The sequence below is a fragment of the Triticum dicoccoides genome, chromosome 4A (genome assembly GCF_002162155.2).
Source record: "Triticum dicoccoides isolate Atlit2015 ecotype Zavitan chromosome 4A, WEW_v2.0, whole genome shotgun sequence".
Classification (NCBI taxonomy): Eukaryota; Viridiplantae; Streptophyta; class Magnoliopsida; order Poales; family Poaceae; genus Triticum; species Triticum dicoccoides.
Window position 1 is genome coordinate 593406183 of NC_041386.1, and position 15256 is coordinate 593421438.

Genomic DNA, 15256 nt, shown 5'->3' on the forward strand with positions numbered 1-15256 from the left:
GTGATTTTGCATTTGCACAACATAAATATTATAAATATTTCACCCCAATAGTTTTTGACTAGGCATAACAAATTTGTTTCCCACGTTGAGCTCTTAACTGAAAGCAAAACAAAGTGATTTTTCATTTTCCACCAACATAAAAATTTCAACCCCCAAAGTTTCCAGTGGGGCATATTTTCCCATGTTGAGCTCTCAATGAAAGCAAATTAAAGTGATTTTGCATTTCCACCAGCACAAATATTTCATCCCCAAAGTTTCCCATGAGGCATAACAAATTTATTTTCCATTTTCAGCTCTCAATGAAAGCAAATCAAAGTGACTTTGCATTTTCCACCAACATAAGTTTTTTTTGGTGTTTGATACGAGCATAGCATTTCCCCCCTACATACTTCACATATTTCCACGAGTAATGACTATTGTTTTCTTCTGTACGACATAAGTCGAGTGATCTCTGTTGCGAGAACACCCATATAGCACAATGCCAACTACTAGGATCTGCTTGAAATATTGTGATTTTCCATAATAAGAATATTTTTTTTCATGCGAAACACGCAGGTCTATTATAAAGGTTCACCGAAAGTACAACGCAACTCAAACATAATAAAATTTGCGTCGAGGTCTCTGGACTATCCAACGACCAGTACTGCCACTAGAACGAGCCATCGGCACGCCGTTGTCGCTGCTCCCATGCTGAAGCCGGCTTGACCTTGACAATCGGGAAGTCTTCGTGCACGTGCCCCTAAGAACAGTACCCGCCCTAGAATCGCAGGCGTCATCGTTGAACCCTTGAACCGTTCCGAAGCACCTGATGACAGATCTTGCCGTTGTGCACACAAGACAAGAAATCATAACCTCGCCGCCCTAAGAAGACGACGGCTATGTATTCAACTTACCTCTAGTATAAGACGACCTTATTAAACTGGGATATTATCTCCATAGGAGATGACATTTATGTCGATAGCAACACATCTATGGTGACTTTGGGGTGGGTGGGGTTAGTATCTGCCTAAATTGATCACATGTTCTGCCAATTAAAATTATTTGCAAGAAGCTTTCATAGCTCAGTTGGTTAGAGCACCCGTTTAGTAAGCGGGAGGTCTTGAGTTCAACTCTCAATGAAAGCAAATATACCTACCTTTTTTCATTTCAACGAGCATATTTTTCCTTAATTGAACTCCCAATGAAAGCAAAACAAAGTGATTTTGCGTTTTCTATGAGCATAACTATTTCCCCCACACCAAAAAAGTTTGTTTTGTTTCCACAAGTTCCAAAGCAAATTATTCAAAATTGATGATGAATAAGATTTTGTAACTTCCTACCAACATATATAAAGCAATGGTCGAGCACTTTATGTTACTTGGAGCTAAAGGTGTTAGCATGACCGCCTCTGCAGTGTCCACAGTGAGTCCACCTCCGGCCTATGCCAGATCAAATGACGATGCCGGCAACTTAAACAAGGGTTAACCTAGGGTCAAGATGGACGGTCCACCCTCGGCCTCGGGGATGCGAATGAACTATTTCTTTGCTCAAAGAAAATGTGTGCGTCCTTCAGCTGGTAAGATATCTCGATCCTGGATGCATACACAGTATCTTCCCCCAAAGATGGCAAGAAAGATCTGACAGATGGCATAGCAACATGGGCGTAATGCATAGCACCAACTCAATAGTTCTCATTAGTCTACTAAATGAGATCGGTCTAGTTGGTGGGTAAGAATACACGGACGTCGGACGCATCAGTCAAGGAGTGCAGTGCAGTGCCTCGCTATAGTAGCAACTTGCAGGGAGAGTACGTACGATGGATTCTGTTTGTGCCCGGCCAGCAGGCAAACCGGTCAAAGTTTCAGTTCCAAGCGCTGATTGATTACTTTATACTCCTTTTTTTGCGGAAGTACTTTATACTAAATCAGCGGCAACTAATATGAAATGGAGAAGAGAGTAATTTCAAAAATGTTGGCAAAAGGTACCTTTTTCCTTAAAATAGACTTAAATCTACTCCCTTAATTCCTAAATATAAGTCCTTTTAAAGATTTCAATATAGGCTATACACGGAGCAAAATGAGTGAATCCGCACTCTAAAATGTTGGGGGGGAAATCAGTGCTTCAAAATGAGTTTGAAAATAGCATTTTCAGAGTATCGTTTTTTTTTCATGACTTCCACAAATGTAATTTCATGATGAAACTTTCCGAGCTCGTAGGACATTCCTCAAAGTTTGCCATAAAAAATTTGGATTTTTTTGATCATTTTTTTTTGACATTTATCGATTTTATTGTTCACCCAAGCTCATTTGAGATCTGGTGCAAAAACTTCACGTCCTTCCCATCTGCATTTTAATTAGTTTCACTCACTCACGGTGGATGCATGCATGCCTGCAAGTGCCGCAAGTACAAAATCCGCGCGGCATCCATTGATCTTTTTTCCTTCTTCTCTTCAGCGTTTACACTGATAGACAGTTAGACACTTCATAATGACCTCATGTAGTCGTTTTTACTGACCTCTACTAGTAGTATTGTTTGTCGATATGACTGACGCCGGTGCAACGCGGACTGAAGCTTTAACTGATGTGGAATAATGTCGACAAGTTGGTAAAATAGAATGCTCAATATATTTTGAAACGTCCGTGTGAATTATGAACCGTTTTCACACTTGTAATCCTCGCTTTGATATCTTAGGAACTAAATCCCATGCCTATATAGATTTCAGTATTTTTTAACTACATGTTTTTTAGTCTATTTTTTTACGGAAAAACTTCAGATCTATTCATCAACTGTCAAAGTCGTATAAAAAGTCAGAAGTAGAAATTACATTCAGGTCCATAAACCATCTAGCGACGATCACAAGCACTGGAGCAAGACAAAGGCGCGGCGCTGTCATCGCCCTCCATCACCGGAGCCAGACAAACATTTTTTAATAGACAGTCGTAAAGTCGTCATGCTAAGACCCTAGAGGACCAACACACCAAAGCAGCAACCGCTGTCGATGAAGAGAAGCGTAGATCGGAATGATCTAACCTGTAGACACACAAACGTAGACGAACGGAGATCGGATCCAAGCGGATCTACCAAAGACAAACGCCGAACGAATCCCGCGAGATCCGCCCGAGACAAACCTCCACACGCCCTCAGACGTCACTAAAAGCATCATCGAAACGAGGGCTACACAGGGAGAACCTTATTTCATCTCTAATTTTTCAACTACATGTGCTTCCAATATTATCCGGTGCACTTATCGTATCACAATGTGTACTTACCATGTTATTGCATATATTTCCTTCTGCTAGTGTGTATTTTCGTTTTAATTTCTTTTATAAAGCCATGGATTTGTTTTCCGAAATAATGAACATAATTAATATTTGTGAACATTTAAAAACAAAAATATTTTAAAGTATTGTGAACATGTTAGAAAATTGAACGCTTTTAAAAATCTGTGAGCATTTTTTAGAATTCGCAAACAATTTTAAAGTTCACAAAAAAAATTCTCAAATTCGCGACCTTTTTTATAATCGCGAACTTTTTCCAAAAATAATGAACACCTTTTAAAATAAGTGAATACTCTTTAAATTTTGGGAGAAACATTTCCTCAAATAGTACATGTTTTCATTTCTTAATATATATTTTTGCCTTAGGAAACCGTTGTAAGCCTGATAGAAAATAGAGAAAACCGCAAAAGGAAAAGAACAGCAGAACCGGCTAACACTCGTAGCCCGCGAAGCAGGCCGGGCCCTGACGCTTTTGCGTGTGCGTTTTGGCAGCAGTTTATCGCTTAGAGTGTAGAATAGGGAAATGTAACAAGATTCCCTCAAAACAAGGGCAAATGTAAGGAGATATTTTTAGGAAAGTGCATGAATGAATCCGGATACATATGAACCCACTTCAGAAAACATAATTCTAAATGCTAAAAAAAAATCTGAAAATGGTTGCACGGATACGTCTTCATGTTTTATTTGTGTACATAAAGTTTCACGGAAAAATCAAAGCCCTGGAAACTCGTGTCCGGCTTATATTCCCATCCATCCGGACAGAGCACTGTTTTTCTTGATAAATATCAGATTCAAGAGGTCTTTTGAGTGTCTTTTCCTTGCAGAAAAAGGTCTCCGGTGAGCTCTACCCAGTGACAGAGACAGGCCTGGGGCAGCTAGGGCTATAGCCCCAGGCCTAGAAACAACTTCCTTTATAATTTCTTCATACAAAGCATAGAAAACCATAGAAGTTTATCACTCAACATAGCACAGCCCCAGACGTAGTCTGCGTCTAGCTCCGCCACTGGCTCTACCAACTACACTCAAATGTGCTCCCTGATTCGCGTACTATTGTTATATAGTATATTTACGTAAGCTCATGCATCATAAACACACACCAGTTCTTAGAGTGCGTAGTTACGTAAGCTCATGCATCATAAACACACACCAGTTCTTCGTTTGGTAAGAACAAGATATGTCAGTCCCTACACAGCCGGGCCGGAGATGATGCATACATACGGATGGATACAGTATGTGCAACTGACACCCTCTCTCAGTTAGAAAAACCGAGAGATGTACCAAGATGCATCTGACTAGCAATGCAGAAATATCGTTTAGTACTAATCAATCTCAATCTAGGACTAATCAAGTTTAGCTAGTCGACGTGTATGATGCACGGCCGCTCGCATGCATAACAAACAAAAGTGTATTTGTAGTGCATGTCCTTGCTATATGGAGTACTATATCTTGAGCTGTGCAAGTAGAGTACGAGCGATCTGCAGATCAATTATTATTATCTTGAGCCTGTGCAAGTACTACACACACCGTGCATGCATCATGCATGCTTCTGCTCCGACACAACACGCTGCATTCAAGATGTGGCGCCGAGATTCGCGTCGGTCATCGGCACGCTACCTTTGCCCATCGCATCACCATTATTTACCTCATTACACGCATGCACAGGGTTGTATACTACGTACATTTGCTCGTTCGGGATTGGAGAATCATTTGTCTATGCTGGACTTTCGAAAGTGTACATTTGTCTATGCTCAGTGAGGACCGACCTCTCACTGTCTCCGTCACTCGAGCGGTGTGTTGGCCGAGGGCATCGCTGCTGCATGCTCGACTGACCATCGTCTCATCACCGCATTGAAACATTTTTTTTAAACCCGTGTAAAAGCTGAGGAACCTACTCTGGTTACGCGTCGGTTTACGATCGGATCAGCATTAAACGCAACCGCAACGCCGGGCAAGCTTCTTCCTTTAGCCCTCCATTTAAACGAGGTCAAACGCCGGACAAAATCGCATCATCAAGTTCGCCGCTCCCCATCTTCTCCTTCCATCATGTTCTCCACTCTTTCAATGGCTTCTGACGAGCATGAAGAGCAGCTCTCCGGCATAAAAGCTGGCTGGATGGCCCGCCGAGCCTGCCGGATACGAGCGAGGAAACTCGCTGCTCTACCTCCCTCGCCTAGCCTGATGGAGCCAGTTGCCGCCCCAAGTCGGCGCGTGGTTCAGCAACTCGTAGCTACAGGCCAGCTCGAGGAGGAGTGGCGAGTTGCTCCACGCTAGCACGGCAGCACGAGCATCGTTCGCTGCCGTCGTCCCGCGTCTCCCGTGTTTGCGGCCGCGCCATGCAGGCAGGGACATAATCTAGGTGCGCAGAGGTCGACGAGTCGCTGGCCAGCGCGTCCGTCTTCGCCGCCATCATAGAGGAATAGTAGAACACGGGAGGCCGCCATTGCTTGGGTCCCAGGAAGGCCACCGTCGAGGCACCGCTGCCGTACACAACCGGTGTCTTGCCTTCTCGCCGGCTACCGACGTCCCCTTACCCAAGAACCAACTTTGGTCCGTGCAGCGTAGGGACCCTTCCCCTTCGACAGAAGCATCAGGCGACGGTTCCACTCTGATGAGCGGTGGGAAAGCGAGCCTTCCTTTGCGTTGAAGCTTATACCTTCGGTGCTCACCGCTGCCGGTCATGAGGACGACGTTGGAGACCTGTCGCGCCGACCATAGACTAGTCCGGTTTGTTTTTAGTTGAAAATATGTTCAAAATGTAACCGTTTTCGTCCGGTTTGTATGAAACCCGTCATGTTTATATGAAATCCGTCGACTTTGCAATTTCATCCGGTTTGTTGATTTTTTTTTGAAATGTATGCGGCTAGTGTTGGATGACGACCCTTCAACATTCGATCCGCGGACTGGTCCTCCCTGTGCGTGGATGGATGCAGGAGGAAAATTACGAGTGGTCGTTGGAGATGCCCTAAGATACCTTTTTGAGTATTACTTTTCTCAACAAAGAAAGAAAACTATCCGGTAAACTCTACCTACTCGCCTTTCCCTGATCTGCGTATACTATGTTATAATTTTTTGCGGGGTTACTATTGTTATAAATATGGTCGTACAGAACTCAGTATACCCATTATCGGATTGGGGTGTCATATATTTGCGTGTCCAATCAACTTGGAGAGGGCGCGTAGTTATACGTAAGCTCATGCATACTAAAACATGCATATTCCGTGGTTTGGTAAGATATGTCAGTAGCAGGAGATGATGCATACGGATACATCACGTGCCAACTTACATCCCCTCTCAGTAAAAAAACCAAGACACAACATCAAATCACTAACTGATCACAGTTAGTACTCCCTCTGTCTCAAAATATAAGAACGTTTTTAACATTACAGCAATGTCAAAAACGTTCTTATATTATGGGACGAAGGGAGTACTGATCAATCTGAATTTAGCGTTAATCAACTCTAGCTAGCCGACGTGGATGATACACAAGCCGCTCGCATAGCAAACAAAAGTGTATTTGTTCCGTCCTTGCTTGAATTAAGCATGCGATCAACTTGCATGGAAACTCGCAACTTGCAGGTGTATATTATACTCCGTATAACCGGTCATTTTCGTCCAAGCGATCAATTATTTGAGCGGTGTGCAAGTACACATACTGTGTATGCTTCTGTTCCGACATAATACATCACATTCAAATCGACATTCACGTCGGTCACCGGCACGCTTGGCATGCTTGCCCACCACATCACCATAATAACCATTAATATGATGATGTCGGTCTAAAATTATACTTTAGCGCAATGGCTTCCGATCGCCATACTTTATGGAGCTTGCTTCATCAACGACCTCGTAGCCTTCAATTTTGTAGGCCGGAAATATCGAGTATGAAATTTGCTCCAAAGCCTGACCGCCAGTGTGGGAAGGAAGTCGAAAAACCGGGTAAGTTTCATCCAAAACCAGATTTTGACCATGTGGCCAGTTTGACCGCCACGTAATCTGCCCTTGATGAAGAGTAAATTTGAAAAAAATAGATAAGAAAATACAAAAATCTATTTTTTTGGCATCTAATACGCTTGGGCAAGGTGTGTGCAAAATTTCGTAGTGTCTGGAAACTCAAGGAGCTCATGGCCAAAAAACAATAAATCTACTTAGGTGAATAGTGAATTTTAAAAAATGCAAACCATTTTTAAGAAAATCTAAAACATTTTGGAACCCAAGATACTAGGTGTGCTATGCCCGTGCAATTTTTTGTTGTCAAATATTCAAGGAGCTCTAGCAAAAAAAAGTTGGCTCAAATTTGCTCTCTTTTTTGCCACGAGCTTCTCGAATTTCCAAACACGAGGAATTGTGCATTGGAACATCTTGAATGCAAAAATTATTAAGATGTTTTCTTTTTTCTGTCTTTCCATATTTTTTTTGAATTTATTCTTCATCTAGACTAGATCTTTTTGCCATGAGGTCCTCGAGTGTCCAAAGACCATGAGATTTTGCACGCACCTTGCACACTTGAAGATATCGGATACCAAAACAATTCAGATTCTGTTCACCAAGAGCAGATTACGTGGTGGTCATATCCGGTCAACATGTTCAAAATATGGTTTTGGACGAAATTTATCCTGTTTCGAGACTTGATGAAGGACCAAATGTCTATCAAGATATCTTGAGGGGCAAAGTCTATACTTTTGGGAACTTGTCGGAAAAAAACACACTTTTCTCATTATTCTATGGCCTGATGCACTCGTTGCATCATGCGCGCGTGACGAGAAGTAATTTATTTGCAGGCAACGCCGCCTCTAGCTTGCCAACAATGTCCTCCGCCGTGACGCTGAAGCCGTCGTCCACCTGACAAGATAACAATGTCGTTCCATCCGTCAGTTGGTGTCCAAATAAAGTTTTCTCAGTTCAGTTCTGTTGCATTTCAACCACAACTATTTGTTTAATGTAAGGATAAACATGATTTGCTTTTGCCGCAAAAAAGAAACATGCTTTGTTTTTGCCACACAAAAAAAACATGCTTTGCTTCTCCTATTTTATTTAACTGAAACCACAATGTCAGTCTAGGAGTACAAACCATGAAAGAAAAACAAAATGATAAATCCCGAGCGTTCGGAATTGCCGTGTTTGTCAACTAAATTTGTCACCCCTCGCGTATATCAATTGTCATAGAAAACATTTCATTTGCAATCGGCAAATCTCGAATGCTTGGGATTTATCGGCGTCCCAGAAAAAACAAGCAGAAAATACAGAACACTCACTAGAAACTCAGTGAAACAATTGCTGGTAGAGAATTGTGTAAAATACAGTAAAAGAACTTCTGTCCAAAGACGATGTAATCGAAGCCGCAACGGTAGAACGAAATTTCCTCGTGGGCAGCAGATTGTTGGGAGTAACTTGCCTTTGCAGTAACTGTTATGATCAGAGTGCAAGCGGGGAACGGGATGGCATTGGCGTGGGTGATGCTCAGGTGTAGCCCCTCCACCTCGGCGAGCAGCCTGACGAGCACCCCCTTGGCGTCCTCGCAGTGGATCCTCATCATCACGTCGCTCTCCGAGATCCTCGCCTCGATCTCCGGCAGCGCGCTCCCGGTCGTCGTCGCCGTCGTGCTTCCGGCTACCACCCCTGCAGATGGTGACGGGCAGCAGCCGCCGACGTCATCGTCTTCCGGCACGGCGGCGCGCGACTTCTTGACGAGCACCACCGAGTCGACGGCGGCGCTCCTGCGGTTGCGGTCCTCGAGCGCCCTGAGCTTCTCCTGCTGCTCCTTGACGTACCTCACGGCGTCCGACAGGATCGTCGCCTTGTCCATCTGAGCGAGTTAATTAGTTGGCCAATGAATCAGTTGACAAATTTCCCTTGTTGGATACTGTATGGATGTGGAAGAAGAGGCGCGGACGCGGACCTTCTTGAGGCCGGGGATGACGGTGGAGAGCTCGATGAACCGCCGGTTGATCTTCTCCCGGCGCTTCCGCTCCGCCATGATGTGGTCCTGCGCGTATGGCGCGTGCCCGGCCCTGGCGGCGCTCTTGGCGGAGGCTCTCCTCGACGGCGGCGACACGTGGGCCTGCTCCACCACGCCGGGGCCGTCGAGCGCTCTAGCTGAGGGAGCGGTGGCGGGGCTTGGCGCCGCCTCGTTGCTCGGCTGCGCCACGGCCGAGGTGAAGTTCCAGCTCATGGGCAGGTAGTTGTTGCTGCTGCCGACGCTGCAGGTCGTCGCGCAGTTGGCGTCGTTCTCCACGACCGCGGCAGACGTGTTTTCATGGCCGCTGTCGCCAGAGCTCCAGCTATCGGTGGCTAAGTGACGGTGGCCATCTTGCACCGCCATTCCCGCCGGAGCCGTGCCGTGCTGCAACGCCGAGCGGCGGAGCTCTTCCAGTGATGGGAAGTTGTCGCCGGCGGCGTAGGCAGCGGCGAGCGGCGGGTGCTCGTGCTGCAGCGTGTCCACGGCCCACTGCATGAACAAGCTGGAGTCGTCCATGGTCTCCAGATGATACATACTGCTTCTAGCTAGCACCTGAAGGAGCTGCGCGCACCAAAGAAATCACATGAAAATGCAGAGCTTGGACAGCTCTATTTATCTAGGGGTAGCCGGACGCGACCGGCGGCCACTTGCTGCGAGCTCAAAAGGCAGGGGAGGGCGGTGCAAGAAGACGACGGAGCGGCAACCGCAGACAATTACCTCGCGAGAAGAAGACGGGGAGCCCGGCTGCGAGCAAATGATTGCATGGAGACGTAGCAAGAGCAAGCCATCCGAATCAGCTGAAATTTGGGCGCGTCCTGTCCCAATCCAGCCTCACGCTTTTATGCCGTTCTCCGATGTATGTTATGGCGTGTCACATTTATAGATAGCTCCAGCAGGTCGTGGTAGAGCCAGGTCATCGCCACGTCTTATCTAATTTGCATACATGTTGTTAATTTTTTTTAATATCAGTACAGACACAAGCGCTCATATACATGTGCATACATTCACCCCTATGAACATCTTCGAAAGACTGAGCCGGCATATCATCTTGAAATTTACGAAGTCACCGTAGACACCTCGTCGTCGACGGGAACGTCTCCTCCCACTGAATGCGCATCGCCGGAAATCCTGAAATAAATCCAGAAATAAATGCGAGCATCGGGATTTGAACCCTGATGGGCTGGGAATACCACAATCCCTCTAACCATCCAATCACAGGTTGGTTCGCATACATGTTGTTAATTTTACCCGCAAAAAAGTTATAAAAAATTCGGTAGCTATTTTCATCAATAGGACATGTGGACAAGGTACTTTCTCATGGAGATTGACGAATTCACCACAAACATCGGTAGGCTACGGATTTAAAGAATACTCCGCCTTGATGCAACACACATATTAAAACATATGATTTGATCCCTGATAGACATGGGATACAATCGCCCTTCTAATCATCGGACCACGTATTGGTTCTCATGTCGATGCGATGCTCCATTGTCAGTGTGATTGATGTCGTTATGCTAGGTTTCAGTTAAGTGACATAACATATAAAAATGAAAAATAATTCACATACTATTTTGTAAGATATCACGAATATAGCATCGGCTGACACATAATCAAGTCTAAGTCTACCGAGGTTTAGCAAGACTGATTATGTTAGCTCCTGACAAGTTGCAAGTTCTCCGTACAACGGCTTGCTTTTATATCAAAATGCACTCGATCGTGGCAAAGATAGAGGGGCCGCGTGCACATGCACTACTATTCTGGACGTCAAATAGCGTACCTTTTTCATGGAAAAAAGGACAGAGGTAGACTAGTCTCTACTACCTAAAAAAACGCAACGTTCCGTTTCCCCTCTTACCTTGGTCCGACGCCAGATTTTCCCTCGTCGCTCGTGGCTCCTCGATCGTCCGCACATGGGCCAAAGGCCAAAGCCCAGCCCGAGCGAGCCAGCCTACGCGCACAAGCACACGCACTCCCCTCCTTCTATAGTACATGTGCGAGGTGAAAGGGAAGCGACTGATTTTTCCCGTCGATCCGCCGGCGCCGCCGCTGGTTTCCCTCCCCTCCGCCGGCCGCTTCGGCGGCGGGAGGGTGGGGAAACCTCGGATCCGCACGTCCGGTGTGTAAATAGCTTGTTTTGCCTGATCGTCGTCAGTGCTATGGGGGTGGCGGCGGCGGCGACATGTTTCGTCCCACAGCTTTCCCCATGGCGATGCTCTCCTCCGGTGTGGCGTCGTCGAGCTCGTGGGTGGTGGTGGTTGGCCGGCCGGGGGTCGGCTGCCTGTCCGACGTGCTCCTGGTGGTGGCGGCTTACGGTGAGGTCGCCGTTGCCGAAGGATTTTTGGTCGCTCGTTCCTTCTCCGTCCAATAAATCTTTGCTTGTTGTTGATTTGTTGGGGACTGGGCGGCGTGTATCTCCTGATGATCTACGGATCGAGCGGTGTCTCGGCCTTCCCCTCCGATGGTGGCGCCGTCGGATGGAGAAGTGATTTTGGTCCTCACGAATCTGTAGATCCCGCGAGTTCTTGGATTCTCAGGCAGGGCGGTGTGGCGGCTTCGCCGTCCTGGCGATGTGAGTATCTATCTCCCCCTCCTCTTTGTTGTTGCGCCGGCGAAGTATCCATCAGTGGCGTGGAGGTGGGGTCCTGGAGTGTAGGAGGTGTTTGGTTGAGCTGCAGGTTTGATTCCCTCTCAAGAGATGCTGGTCGTCTTCTTCCTCTCCGGTTCCGTTCGGAGAGTGTCGTTCTCTCGGAGTATGCTGATGCCGTTGTTGGCTCTTGGTGTCGCCGCCGATATGCGTTCATCGACTTGAGATCCCGCCCGGCGTCGGGTGGCTCATGCGGCTTCAAAACCTTTATGGCGGGGGTTCCTGTACCCCTGAGGCGGCCTGTGGGCATGGCGTCTTCTCCAGCTTCGGTGAGCTCCGGCGATGGCGACGTGGTCTGCGCGTGTTCAGGCAATGAGTGTTTCGGTGGCCGGCTGTGCTTTTCTGTTGTATTTTCTTTCTGTTCAGAGGGTGTCTGTGTAATATTGTGCTATGAATAGAGCAGCTCTTTGTCTCAAAAAAAAAGCACACGCACTCCTTCCTCCTCACGGCCTCAAATGGGCGACGCTAGGGTTTCGCCCAGCCCCAGCCTCGGCCACCGCTCGACCTCGGCGACCGCCGCTCCTTGGCTCCGCGGCCGCCGCTAGACATCCACGGCCGTGCCTTGACCTCCTTGGCTCCTCTGCCGCCACTCGACCTCCTTAGCTCCTCGGTCGCCGCTCGACCTCCACCACCACGCTTCGCCAACACTTGCTTCCCCGTATCCGGCCCTTCATTGATATGGACTCGTGCTCCTCAGCCCTCATGGTGTTGTGCTACACGCGTGCTCCGCGGCCCCTCCTCCACGGTGTCATACAGAAAGGACGAGGGCGAGTCCTGGTTACTGACGTGTGTGGGTGTGGATGTGGGTAAGATTTTCATTGATTTCTTCTCCGTTGGAAATTGTCCAACCATTATTGATTTGACGTTTCAATTTTTCTTGTTGTTTTCACTGAATGAATTACAGGAACACACCTATCATATGCCCTAGCAGTGCAAGCCTGAACACATGTCATATGTTGGAGTAGATGCAAGTATATGAATGATGAATGGGTGCTGCCTTAAATCATCAGCACATTAGTGGTGCCCGATCAAAGTCAAACGCTCGCCCTGGACAACCCCGTTCGCCAAAGTGGTTACGCCGAGCTGTAGTTGCTGGGCGCCCATCTAGCCGCTCTGCTGGGTGTGGCGTCACTCCTGTCCCCGGCAACATGTACTTCTCTACCAGACAAATTAACTTAGATTGGGTTGCTGCAAGAGTTTTTATTGTTGATTTCGAATGTTTTGTAAGGAGAAAGGTTAGTAAATGATGTTGTTTTCTACAATGCAAATTCAGTCGTCGGCTTTGCTATTGAGTGCCAAGGTGTAGATTCGGAACTGCGGGGTTCAACATAGAGGGCTTCACTACAATATTTTCGCCATGCGGTTGATGGTTGTGAACGGCCTAAATAACACGGCCAATGAGTGGACGCTTCGTCGAATATTTTTGATCTATGCAACACTGGATCAATTACACATCCATCCACCCAACTTCAGTTTTGATATATTTGATGCATAATGCACAATGAATCTTACTTATGTTGAAAAACTTAGACATATAAGAATGTCTGCAAGCAAACCACGTACCACACATTTTAGAAGGTTTATTTTTCTACATTTCTATTTTTCTCTACATTTGTACTAGCTATGTATCAATAAGTATTTCTACATTTTTTATTTGATGCCAAATTTTAAGGAACGCTAATCTGATGTACTTTTACAGTAATCAGCATGTTGACTTGGCGCTTGCCCGTTCGCAACATACCTTCGTATTGTCGAAGGGTTGGATGATTGTAAACCGGATGTACCATTAATGACAATGGTGTGGATGGATTGGGGAGACAAAGAATACGGGAGGACAAAGAAGTAGGATGATTTAAAGGTTAAAAACATCAACAATGCTATTTGATGTGCAGGAGGATCCTAAACAAAACACGATTAATGTGAAACCAATTGAATATTCAGGCCTCCGGTGCAACGCACGGGCAATTACCTATCACTGTAAATGCGATCAGTGCGTGAGTAGGCTCCCTTATTATTCCTTTTGTACAATCACAAGCAGACAAGGTCATCAGACCCTATTGTTTATCAAGTGGCTGAGCTTGACGGAAAATGTTACGGGTACAGGAAAACAACCTATGCATGCTTAACCTTTACTTTTTTTTCTCGGTGTTTTAATCCTAATATGTCACAAAATTAGCCAAGTTACGGCCGTCATGAGATTTTTTAAAGGTCAAACGTCATATATTATCGTCGATCAGCGCTTACAAGAGCATCATTGTAGAAATTAAAAGTTACACTGAGATCCTTGGGGAAATCGACGAAGTCTTCCTTCTGCACTCGACAGCTATGCATCATGAGTGAAGCTAGACGCCATCTCTGGACCTCTGAAACATGATCAGAGTAAGGGAAGTGTTGTCGCAGCCGAGAAGTCAACGATCGAAACTAGAAGACACCGACAACAACAATATGAGAAATAGTTCGCGTCTCGGAGAATAAGGTTGGACGGCCACTCTGAATCCATCTAGATAGATCCGGGGAGACCTAACCTCGCAAGCTCGCCAACGGTAGTAAAGTTGGCTGGTTGTCGCTTGTTGAAGAAGGAGCTCGAGGAGCAAGGCATGAAAAAGTGTCGCCACCCACTCCGCCGGCTCCAGCAGGGGAGCGGTCGTTTGGTTATCCAAGGACCTTGACGTAATTTTATTACGTTGAGGCTGCTTTGCACGTATTATGAACTTTTATAATAGATTCAAACCCTTCTTCACAACAAAAGACAAACCACCGTTGTTTTCCGCCAACAACAACAAATACACTTTCTAGATGCTCACTCAAAATCAAAACAAGAAGGCTCATTAATTTCCCATTCTCTCCAAAGGCCACCAAAAGGGAATACAAAAATATTTCATGGGATAGCGATTATACGGCCTAGTCGCACCAAAAAGATACGCTTAACCCCACAGATCAGCAGATACAAGCAACCCATGATACGATGATGTGGCCGCACCTTGTCCCAATATCATGTACTAATCAACGTCACTGATTCAGCTAAAGCCACTGATGGATAACCTAACGTGCAAATCTCCATGCAAGCCAAGCAAATTGGGCGGACATGATAGTATTAGGTATGGAGATCTGGAACAGTACGTGCTATGCTAATTTGCAACTAATAAAATAATTAATCTTCCGAAGATAGCCATCCGTGTGCACCAATCTTAGACCGACCGAGCGCACGTTACTAATTTCAGATCAGCAGAATCTTTCTTGATCGGAAACACCGGACAAAAGTTAGTACTGGATCAGAATCAGGCTGTGTCGACACAAACACACAGCACCGAGAACAATGTTTCCTGTGAAACACACCCTCTTTCTTTTTTGCAATCATGTTGCCCAAGCAAATAGTGATGCATATGTAACGCGCCC

The 15256-nt window shown here is 46.1% G+C and overlaps 1 protein-coding gene and 1 non-coding gene across 3 annotated transcripts; one reads left to right on the top strand and one right to left on the bottom strand.

Annotated features, from left to right (window-relative positions):
- The first annotated feature begins 1050 nt into the window (after positions 1–1050).
- TRNAT-AGU lies at positions 1051–1124 on the top strand. The gene has a single exon. It is a non-coding gene; the product is annotated as a tRNA-Thr (tRNA).
- Positions 1125–7838: 6714 nt separating this feature from the next.
- Positions 7839–10043, bottom strand: LOC119287095 (transcription factor bHLH19-like). Of its 2 annotated transcripts, XM_037566602.1 has the most exons (4): positions 9931–10043; positions 9154–9774; positions 8650–9060; positions 7839–8096 (listed from the first exon to the last, which is right to left on the bottom strand). In XM_037566602.1, the coding sequence occupies exons 2-4, from the start codon at positions 9745–9747 to the stop codon at positions 8001–8003; spliced, it is 1101 nt and encodes a 366-aa protein (XP_037422499.1). In that variant the 5' UTR covers positions 9748–9774; positions 9931–10043; the 3' UTR covers positions 7839–8000. The 2 variants fall into 2 exon arrangements, with proteins under 2 accessions (XP_037422499.1, XP_037422498.1); XM_037566601.1 differs by lacking the exon at positions 7839–8096 and having other exon boundaries at positions 8103–9060.
- Between the last annotated feature and the right edge of the window lie 5213 nt (positions 10044–15256).